Below are 10,902 nucleotides of genomic sequence, written 5' to 3'. Positions count from 1 at the left end.
ATATGATATCGCCCTCATGTTGAAGAACATTCCTTAAATTTGACCGCGAAATTCCTTACAATTCTCGTAGTCTGGTTCAGTTTCTGTTTTGCCCCCCGCAAACCCAACTCCTTTGTCTCGTTGTGTGAACACCTACCTTCCTTTAGACTTCAACGAGTTTGTTTTACCAAGGTAGTGAAAACACTAGCGAAATACATTCATCTGCAAACTAATTTGGTTTTGCGAGAGACTCGCCTGGAACTCAGCTGAATCTCTCGTTTGTGATAATTCCAGGCAACTGAATGTGCTGCAGTAGGCCGCCTCATGTTTCAGTTGCTACGATATTCGAGATATTGCGCGACATGTATATTCGCACTGCACTACTCGTAAGGTTGCTGAAGACACTAGTTTCGCAGTCTAATGTGACTTTTCGTGCAGCTTTGTGAAACGGATTTCCCAAAGAACAGTGAATGGATGAACCCGTCCTATTCTGTGTAGCATGTGTGCCTTAAGCATTTTGGTATTCAATTACCCTATCATGTGATACGCGTGATCCTGACTTTTTGCGCGTGTAGAACAATCGATGTAGCTTGCATCAGAGGAGACCAGCTGACAGGATTTTAAAGCTTGGAACCTCTGTGTGTATTATCGAAAAACACTCGTTTGCAAACAAATTCGGTTTTTTGAGAGACTGAATCTATCGTTTATGGTGTTTCCAAGAGTTTTCAGCCACTTTATGAGTAGTGTGTTACATCTCTGTGCATCTCCAGTTGTAAAGAGCGATCTGATCTTGTTACTGCGTTCTGAGAACTACTTGCACTAAGTCTCCAATGTTCGAATGGGTGGGTTAGGCTTGGAACACTCATTACATTTGTACTTTGATACCTTTTCTAGTCTCAGCAATTCGTATGCCAGAAAGACAGTCTGGAGCAGTGGGGAACAACTGCACTCGGGAATTCCCACTTGACGATTTGCGCACTTACTCATACGCATTGAGACCAGTGTAACGAAAATTTTCAATGCCATTCAGCCGCTGACCAACGAAGTCCAACTAAACCACTATATACTGCTCTCACGCTTGAAAAAACCTTCCTGAAGACATGTTCGTCAGCTCATCTTTGTTTTGAGTCCAAAACGAGTCACAAGCATATTATCGGTCTTTAGGAGAGTCTAGAACAAGTACAACTCACCAAACTTCCGTAGGTCTTTTTATCTCTCAGTTGGTCATCCAAAACTACTTACAATCCACGATTTAAGCGTTTCTCTTGGTGGGGACCAAGAGATGCATCGACAACTCCTAAAGCTGATCAACAAATGGCGGCCAGACGTAACCAGTGACTCTCTTATTGCTAATGTCTGTGCAGCTTGTACCTATGTTGTATGAATGGGTGTTGGAGCTGTATTCATGTCGGATTTTCATGTTGACTAGCACTAAACTCCACTCCTCTTTAGTGGTGATATTCTTCACAAATCATCGCAATCACCTACTAAGACTTGGTTGTATGACAGTGGAACACTGGTGTTGCTGTCAGTGATGGTAGCTTTGACAAGCACCACTCAACCGATGGCGTCAGTGCATCCGTTCTATCGCCTGTTCCCAACTAAAACACTTCTAAACACAGTTTAAACACTACTAGGTTTGGAATTCACAAAAACCTCCAATACCAAGCTGTCCTTGTTATCAATGGATAAATTATTGTGGCGGAAACAAAAAGGTGGAACTGGTGCAATCGCAAACTAGCCACTTCAGTTAGTCAGTTATCTGGTTTGATATTGGGTCGAGTAAAGCAGTCTGGATGTCCCCGAAAGTTAGCCATACCTGCTATGTGAATCTCACATGCTGGATGAAATTAGTCTGACGATCTTGGAGCAAAACAAGCAGTTTTGCCGGATGGTTTCAAGCGAATTGGTATACACAGAACATGTGAACGTTTATTCCTCCTTCCAGTGGCTTAGACTTTATCCAGATTTGCTAGAAAGAGCCCTTCACCTTGGCGTAGCTTCAGTTAGGGGTAAAACCGCGCCGATGCTGCAGAATACAATCAACGAATTTATTGTCCCGGTACTTTGAAGCGCAACTTTTCATGATCAAATCGATTTCGAGCTCTCAATCTTTCGGTAACTGCTAACAGTACAGGACAAAAGGAACTATGATCACTTGAAGGCAAGTTAGGAATACGGAAGTCAGAGTTTGGCATCTGTTGGTATTGCCGGACTTCACAAATCAACGCCGACGCTATACCAGTTAGTGGTCAGCGAATTACGGACGTTGTTAGTAGGCTGTGCGAAGTCGAAGAGTCTAGTCTAGTCTAGTCGTTCAGCTTTAGCACCCTTTCAGTGCCTAGCTGCCATGCTACCCGAAGGAAGCACGAGGGCTGCGATACTTCTAGGTTGCCTAGACAGCTTAGACAGGGGAAGTTGAGATGCTGAGGTCGGGTTCGAACCATGGACCTTCCGGCCAGTAAATTCGCGCTCTAACCACTCGACCCCGAGAGAGTATTCATCGTTGGCAGGACTAAGCAGAAATCATTCACTCCAGAAGGATGGACGCTGTTGCACAGTGTTTATCTTTGAATTGAATTGTAATTAACATTACATTGACGTCTTTTCTCTCATTTTGCAAAGAAAAGAGTGTAGCTGGGACGAGCTGCTTCAACTAGTCATTCGTGGATCCTTTTTGTAACTCGAACAGGCAACAACATATAAATGAGTGTATTATTGTCAGCAATTTGGTTCCAACTAATGTCAATGAAGCGTTCTCAACTTGGTAGTAAAATGTATGCTTTCAGGTTGACACGAAATTGTACGCTCTGCAAACTCATTCTATGTGAAGGCTGTCTGAAGTATCGAGTCACGTCGGCCCATCAGTTCATCAGTCATCTACAGACGTCTTTGAAGCACACTAGGATATTCGTGGAGCAGGCTTTTGCGTTTTCGGTGTGCCAATCAGAATTGCTTGCAGTCTCAACATTTGCATCCAATGTTTTATCATCTACGTCTTCCTACACCTCTTTGTCTTTTGGGATTACAGCAGGAGCTCCTTCGATTCCCAAAACTACATGAGCGTATTGTGGACGTGGTCACGTCTGTGTTACGCCATCGCCTCCAACCGACCAATCAAATGGTGACCAATCTGGTTTCCATTGAACTGGCCTATGTGAATACAAGGCATCCAGACTTCTCCGAGGTGCTTAGTTTACATAGGCAACAGGCGCCCGGATTGGACAACCTGGTAAGTATTTGAAGTTGCCCTGGTACCGTGTTTGGAGTTTGCCTCAGCCCTGGTCACTAAGCGACCATCATTTCGTCAAACCTCACTTGGCACTTTTTGTTTCTTGTCGGTATTCTCAGCAGTAGTGATTCTTTGCGTGTGAGAGGAAGTTCAAGTAATCTCGGCAATCGATTTGTGGCTTCAGGAGTGTTACGGTTTCAATCACGCAGCGATTAACGATATGCTTTCCCCAGCTATGTTGTCCGATCCCTAGTACAGCAGAATACTAAGAAGACGGAGCCTTGGACACAAGTGTGATCACCGAACAACAAGCGATTAACAGGCAATAGCGGAAAAATCATAAAGCATATATACACATATCCATGGTTTGACCTTGAAAATGCAGGAAGTTCATTAGCAGACGGAGTTTCAGGGGATATGTATACCTCGGGACAAATTTTCACTGGTCGCAATTTTTTCAGACGCAAGGTGCATTACATACTAGAGACACTACTAATATCAGGACTTTCAACTGCCAACTGGTAGTGATTGGCTCAAGACGAGTTTTCTAAGGTCTAGATATGCATTTTCCCGTGATATCCGCCCCATTCTGAATGTCATAATAATGACTTGATTGGAAACGTATTTTTATCACATTTATTTGCCTCAGCAAACTTTTGATCTCATTTATTTATATTTTGGCGAATACCCAACATCGCCGGTTTTATTCTGTTCGTCTTAACTTATGGTATGATTCGTCAAACCTAATTAAGTACGGCTCTTTTCTCGAAAACAATGGTATTATTTAGCCAAAGGTCTTTGTAAATTGTTCGTAGTATGCCGAAATACTGGTGCCGCGGGTGAGTTTATTGGTTGTTGACCAGGTGGCTGTTGAGCTGTTCGCCGAGCTTGGCAATTGACTTGCAAACGTTTCGTCACCGTACGAGGAGACAATTAGTTGGGTGCATCCTTTTTGCCTGCGTGCGTCTATAAAGCATCTGAAGGCTATCTATGATCTCTTAACGTGATTGACTAGTTGAGTGACAGCGTTTTTCGCGAATTTATTGGTTCTTTCGTGATTTTTGTTGCATTGTAGTTTGCGTTCCTTCGAGTCAATTGGTTATCTGGATGCCTTCTATTTTTGGTAGTTTGCTCCCCCATTTCGATTCCCGTCTTCTCGATCCGCATTGCGTTGGTCTGATGTTTTCTTCGGTAGTGATTGGCTGGCTGCACCGTCTGCCTTCTCCATTGTATTGACCGGCCTCCTTTCGCCTGCCGATTGATTTAGTACATTGGTTTATTCACTGGGTGCCCCCTCTAACCCAATTGATGTGTCCGTTTGGATCGGACCGCCCTGTTTCTTTTTACAAGTTCCTCTTCCGGTTGCTTGTGCACTATGTGGTTCTTGCGTTCTCTTGCTTTTAGCAGTTGATAAGTAGGGTCAATTTCCGTATGGTTGTTGATAGCTTCTTCGGTGGAGTACCACGTTTCACTAAATTCCCCTTCTTTCTTCGTTATCACTTGAGCCAGTATGCGAACGCTTTCCAGTCGAACTCGTGTTCTTCCTGATCTTTGTGCACGGAGATGAGAGAAAATTGATCGAGCCTTTTTGTAGCGAGCTTATGTTCATGTATTCTGATGGAGACTGTCCTTCCGGCTTGTCCTATATATAGTTTATCGCAGTCCCTGCATGGGATCCTTTATGTGACATTGTTCTTCATCCTTGGATCTAAGTTTCCTTTTGGGTTCGATAGTGTCCTCCGCAAAGTGTTCGCAGGGGGCGAGATTGCTCAGTGGTTAGAGCGCAAACTTACTGAATCGAATGCGACCTCTGCCTCTCGACTTCCCCTGTATAGGCTTGGTCAACTTGGCAGTATCCCAGCCATCGCGCTTCCTTCTGGTGGCCTGGCGGTTACGCACCGAAAGGGTGCTACAGCTGAACGAAAGTGTTCGCGAGTTTGTAAACCAACCGTCATGTTTTGCTGTCGTAACTTGGCTGAATCGTTCAGTTAACCCGCTTTCTAACAACCGTAAAGTAAGACCAATTCTCCTTTTGTGAAGAAATGTGTTCTCTGCTATAGAGACTAGCCCCAGACAAAAGCCTAGCGTAACGTCCCCTGAAGATCTTCCTTAAAGGGAAGATGACCGGTTTCTGGTAAACAGTTATTACAGGTCCCGACAATTCAACGGCATTCGTCGCTACTTATGAACAGTAGGTGATGCGTTTGAATTGTGGTAGCACACCAACGGGACTTTCTGAATGTTTGCGGCCGACACCTTATGCCTCGATGTAACGGCCGTTATCGGTGCTATTGTTCACAGAACAAAGCGCCTGACCGGAAACTTTCATGTAAGCCCTGACTACACCACGGAATATCGTGTCTGAAGAGCGCATTAATTCGACTTGCTTGTTGAATAAACAAGTACTTCAAACGGGTGATTGGAAGAGGTTTCTGAGGGTGCTAGAAAGAAAGAAAGCGTTCAGCTGTAGCACCCTTTCGGTGCCTAGCTGCCATGCCACCCGCAGGAAGCACGAGGGCTGGGATACTGCCAGGTTGCCCGAGCCTAGACAGGGGAAGTCGAGTGGCGGAGGTCGGATTCGAACCATGGACCTTCCGGTCAGTAAATTCGCGCCCTAACCACTTGGCCCATCTCGTCACCTTCTGAGGGTGATAGCGCATGTTGTGCTCAGATGCTGGTTTAAAAAGTGAAGGTAAGGTCATAGGAAGGTCATTACGTCTTGCGAACGTTTTTTTTCGGCTAGGGCATTGCATTTTGGGGTGTGTAACGTAGTTCTGAATTTCTGATACCATGTGCCCCTTGTCAGACCGCATAATTTGCTGTTAGGTTAACTTTTTGGGTTACGTGTATTGCCCCATATTACTGCACGGATCGGAAACCTGGCCGAGGACGTCAAAAGACTTTCAGTGTTTCACCATCAATGTCTTCGGAACATTGCCCGAATCTGGTGGGAACACCGGATCAGCAATGCTGAAGTTCGCCGAATGGCATTGGGGAGAAATAACACCCTCGATAGATGAACTGATCACACTGCATAGGTTGCGCTGGCTTGGCCACGTGCTGCATATGTCAGTTTACCGACTTCCTCGAAGGGCTCTTTTCGCGCAACCACGTGAAGGGTGGAAGAGAGCCGGAGGCGGTCAAACAATGACTTGGCAGTGAAGTATAAAAGCCATTACCAGAAAACTCAGCTGCGCTTGTCATTGCCGTCTTCCTGGATGGGGACCCCGAGACGGGTCACATCAGTGGCTAGAGACATTGTCAGACATGGCCCAGTCGCATCCTCAATAGGGCACATGCATCCCAGCTATTGCCTTCAATGCATAGCTCCCTTCTAAATCCCTCCAGTTAACAGTCCATATACAGTGCTGTATTTACGCACTAATTTATCAGGTCCCGCCTCCAATGCACAGCTACCTACCCCGCTCTCCAAATCACCGGTGAACGAAAGGGTGGCAGTTAAAACCAGTGTACGACAAGTACGCGGTTATTACAGCTGACAGTGATGATGATGAACTCATTGGATCATCTGGTATTGAATGTCCATGAAGCCCAAGATGATGAGGTGAGCTCTAAGTGTCAGATAGTTTTCGGTCTCAATAGTTTTCTGTTTTTTTTCTCACCAAAGTTGATATCCTATGAGCTTTGAAGAAAGACGGTATTCAGCGGCTGTAACCATACGAAACGTGGGTCTGTCTTCAAGTGATTCACTTCACTGTTGGTTGTACGAACTGAAACACTTCTAACCTGATGTTTACAAGTCCGCAGGTACCAAAACAGATGAATTTTTATAGGGCTAAAACGGTTAGTTTACTGAAAATCCATACACTTTTTCTAGGCCATTGGAGACTCCAACCCATTTTCTGGACCACTAAACCCTTCAGCACCTACCCCACGTCGACCAGTTGGAGCTAATCCTCAAGCGGATCTTAGCGCACTGTCCTCTCTCAACGGACCGCTTAGTGCGGATACGCGGATGAGTTCGCCATCACGTGACGCATCGGGAGATGTCCAGAAGGGTTTGGTACTTACCCCAGATATTGTGAGTTCCTTCCATCAGTCTGTTCTATCTGATGCATTTCACCCCTCGTATTCCCTTCCTTAGGGCTTGGTTTTGTAATAGATGTTTTTCTTGACGCGTTTCCAAGGCGTGATACTCGGGCCTGGGTCATTGGTCTACTTATCACACACACAACTGGATTCGGCTAGTTGGCTTTTGATGATGATATGAGAAGATTTGTTAATATTCGTCCCGTCACCGGAACCAGTCTATCCTGAAAAGCCGAGAGGCACTGTCCAACTGTCTCATCCTTGTTCGGGATCAATAGGAATTTGGATCTCACGAAACTTATAGCTTCCAACCCGCGACCGTCCGGTCAGTGGTTAACTACTTGACTAGCTAAGAGCGACTGACTAGGCAGGTCGAAGCGACAATCCTTCTTAGTTTTTCTTCTCTTGATTTAGCGGTCAACTACATTCTGATATTTTCCAGGATTCATGTGGTTCCGCACGCCGCTCAATGAAGGCCATCTTGTTTTACCTAATGTACATTGATAAAATTCAATGTGCGGCGCAATTGTGTATGTAGATTCCATCTCCCATAGTCTTGACGCCCACCTTGTGTTTGTCCAAAAACTGTAGATGTTTGCTGTTATCACTGACTTCGGCTAATCGCAGTGAAAGTATGTCGACGAAACTCACAGGTGGTCTACTTCTGTTGAAGGGACAACGATACTTTGTTTAGTTTAACCTAGTTCAACACATGATCAGCGCATTTCGTGAAAATACTACGCTTAGCCAACAGCGTACGTAGTGGTTCTCGAGGAGGTCTGGTTCCTGTGGGCGGTGGTCTTCTACTCAGTGTGGGCTACCGAGGACGCTACTGATAAGATATAAGTTAAATAAACTAAATTGAAGTGTGTAGCCCAGGTTTCGTTAACCAGAACCATTGTGCTCCTGCACTGGAAGAAAGTGCTAATGTATTCGACGGGAAAGTTCGGTGGGGTGCGTCAGCGTTGACTTTCGATGGAAAGGCGGCGAATGAGTAGCGCTAGACGACCCTCGTCTTGTTGTCTTATTAGTTTCCGTTTGTTGCACCATCGGGATACTAGTACTTCTGTTGTATTCCGAAAAACTCCTTACTTCTTCCCATGCTCGCTTGGAATCCGTTCGCCATCACCAAATATCGGTCACCTGAAAATGAAATCATAACCCTTCGACATCTTTAAGATCGTGAAAGTCGGTGAGGAAAGTCAGTCTGTACGCCAGAACTGAAGTTCCTCCGTACCTTCTCGGATCGGTTGCACTTGTTCCCTCGAAATCACTGACTGGCCGATCCTTACCCTGAATTTTGAGATTAGAATTACTTGGGACCATTTAACGACCCAGTGTTACGAACGGAAGACTAAGGAATCCAAGATCAGCATTCCTAGGGACCGAGAAAAAATTAGGTACACGTAAGCGATTAGATAGCTGATTCACAGTGAGCTTTGTAGATATCGCAGTGGTCAAAGCGAGAGGGCTACGGGCTAAGAGGTCCCGACTCGACTCGACTTTTCCGTCGGTCCCTTCTACGATTGGGCAGTGTGACATTACCTCAGCTCTCAAGCTTCCCTACGGTTGTATTACAGCTATTCATTGGGAGGATGCCATAACTGAATGGTTTTAATGATCTTCATGAGTTGAAACGCTTTGGATGCAGTTGTTTGCATCTTTCTTTATTAAGGTTGTTCGTTCTTTCATTGCCGTCACGAAGAGACTGAACCTTACAGTGATGTGACGGTTTGCGCACCTCAGCGATCCATTGAGCTATACTGGAGAGTGTCCCGCGACACTCACAGAGTCTCTTATACCCGGTTGGTCAATAGTTAGAGGTTCGACGGACACAGTCTCCTGGCCCTCCAGATTGGGGGTCAGAACATGTGGCGACTTGTTCCGTAAAAAATGGTAATGCACTTGCATTTCCCGCCAAACNCTGCCTTGCGGTTAGGCTTTTGAGCCAAAGGCTTTGGTTGAGGACCCTAATCGTCTTCCTGTTTAGGTGTTGGCGCCCTGGCAGTATCCCAGCCCTCGTACAACCATGACATTTATACGGCAGTGAAGCATCGGTGTTGAACACTGATGTCATGCTGTTGATGAGATGATGCTTTCATTGTATTGTATCCCTTTTGTAGCAAACCGAAGTTCAGCAGCACAAACTAACCCCGAACGAGCGCCATGACTGTGAAATAATTGGTAAGTCTTTCTTGTGTCTCAATTATTTTACCGAATTCATTAGTTTGCAAATAAGACGCTTGCAAATTTTTCGTAGAGAATCTTTAAACAGCATTCGAAGGAGACAAAAGTATACTACTCACAAAGTTGCTGAAAACTCTTCGAAGAGTTCCCTCTATGAAACCATACTGCAATATCTCGAATATCGTGCCAACTGAAACATGAAGCGGTTGAAGAATATCATAAACGAGAAACCCAGTTGAGTCTCTCGTGAAAACCAAATTGATTTGCAAATGAGTGTATTTCTCGGAGCTGTGGGTTCCCGGTCCATAGGGTGCTGGCAACGGTACGGATAGATCAAGTGATATTGCCTAGCGTTTCAACCCATGCTGGTAGTGTATGTAAAAAAAGCCAATTTCCTATGATGTATTAGCTGTGCTACCGGCCGTTTTTCGTTATAGGGTCTTACAAACCTTTCGTTTATTATCTTCCAAGAACTATATTCTGTGTTGCCAAGTGTCTCGTTTCTGCTTCGCTTCTTTCGAGCAGGAATCTCGTTGATATATCCCATCTGAGACAGTTAGACCAGCTATACCTATTCAGCGTTCAGAGGTCTTGTAACACGAGCACAGCGGGGCCCGGACATCTTATCGTAAAGAACGACCCCCACGGGTAAATGAGGTTCTGACTCAAGTATGTTAGTGTTTCGGACCAAACCGCGCAATGTTTACACTCTTGATTGCGCCCGATACTTATTTGAGGTGCGGGAAGTAATCCATCTGGATATTATGTACTAGCGAGGCTGTACCGCCGGTTTCGTCGCATCACGCGATCAGTGTTGAGGTCAATTTGCGACTTTCAACTTTGAGGTACAAAGGGTCTTTCAGGTCGATTCCAGTAATCCTTTCGACGAGGAATAACCCCAGAACGAATTTCGAGCGCGCTGTTCTTTGCGTCTGAAATGAACCGGCCAATTCGGACGCCTTTCCATCCGTTGTTGCAATGCTGACTCCGTTTTTCGCTCCGTTTTAACATAGTTACTGTTAGTCTCTTTCGATAAACGGCACCCACTAGCAGATTTAGTCATGATTTGGCGTGGCTAACCATTGCGTTAAGTCATCTCTTAGCTATGTTGGTCAAAGCGAACTTGGCTCTTCCCTGAGCCTCCATTCCGGTCATGTTTTCTCTTCTGTGGTGAACTTTTCGTCATATGACAGTTTCCCTCCCCCATAGAGACCACCCGTGAAAACTCGTCACTGTGGTCTTCCCAGAGTAGATCCGTATTCAGGCAGTGGACGGTATCTCTCTCTTATGTATCAGGCTTAAGTCAGATATGATTCCTTTGAATAAGTATACTGTTCGAGAAATATACTCATTTGCAAATCAATTTGGTTTTCACGAGAGACTCAACTGAATCTCTCGTTTATGATATTCTACAACTGAATGTGCTGCACACAGGCCGCCTCATGTTTCAGTTG

General features: G+C 45.2%; 1 protein-coding gene across 1 annotated transcript in view; it reads left to right on the top strand.

The window, feature by feature from the left end:
• T265_11475 (hypothetical protein) overlaps nt 1-10,902 on the top strand; it is a gene marked incomplete at both ends in the record, with an annotated part of 30,064 nt that overhangs the window by 8,744 nt on the left and 10,418 nt on the right. The window contains 3 exons of the mRNA XM_009178141.1: nt 3,011-3,211; nt 7,050-7,253; nt 9,385-9,445. Of these exons, the coding sequence (XP_009176405.1) occupies nt 3,011-3,211; nt 7,050-7,253; nt 9,385-9,445 (466 nt within the window). The remainder of the gene's footprint in view (nt 1-3,010; nt 3,212-7,049; nt 7,254-9,384; nt 9,446-10,902) is intronic.

Source organism: Opisthorchis viverrini (genome assembly GCF_000715545.1).
Source record: "Opisthorchis viverrini unplaced genomic scaffold opera_v5_502, whole genome shotgun sequence".
In the NCBI taxonomy this organism is placed as follows: Eukaryota; Metazoa; Platyhelminthes; class Trematoda; order Opisthorchiida; family Opisthorchiidae; genus Opisthorchis; species Opisthorchis viverrini.
The sequence above is the reverse complement of the archived record's forward strand: the minus strand, read 5'-3'. Positions and strand labels throughout refer to the sequence as shown.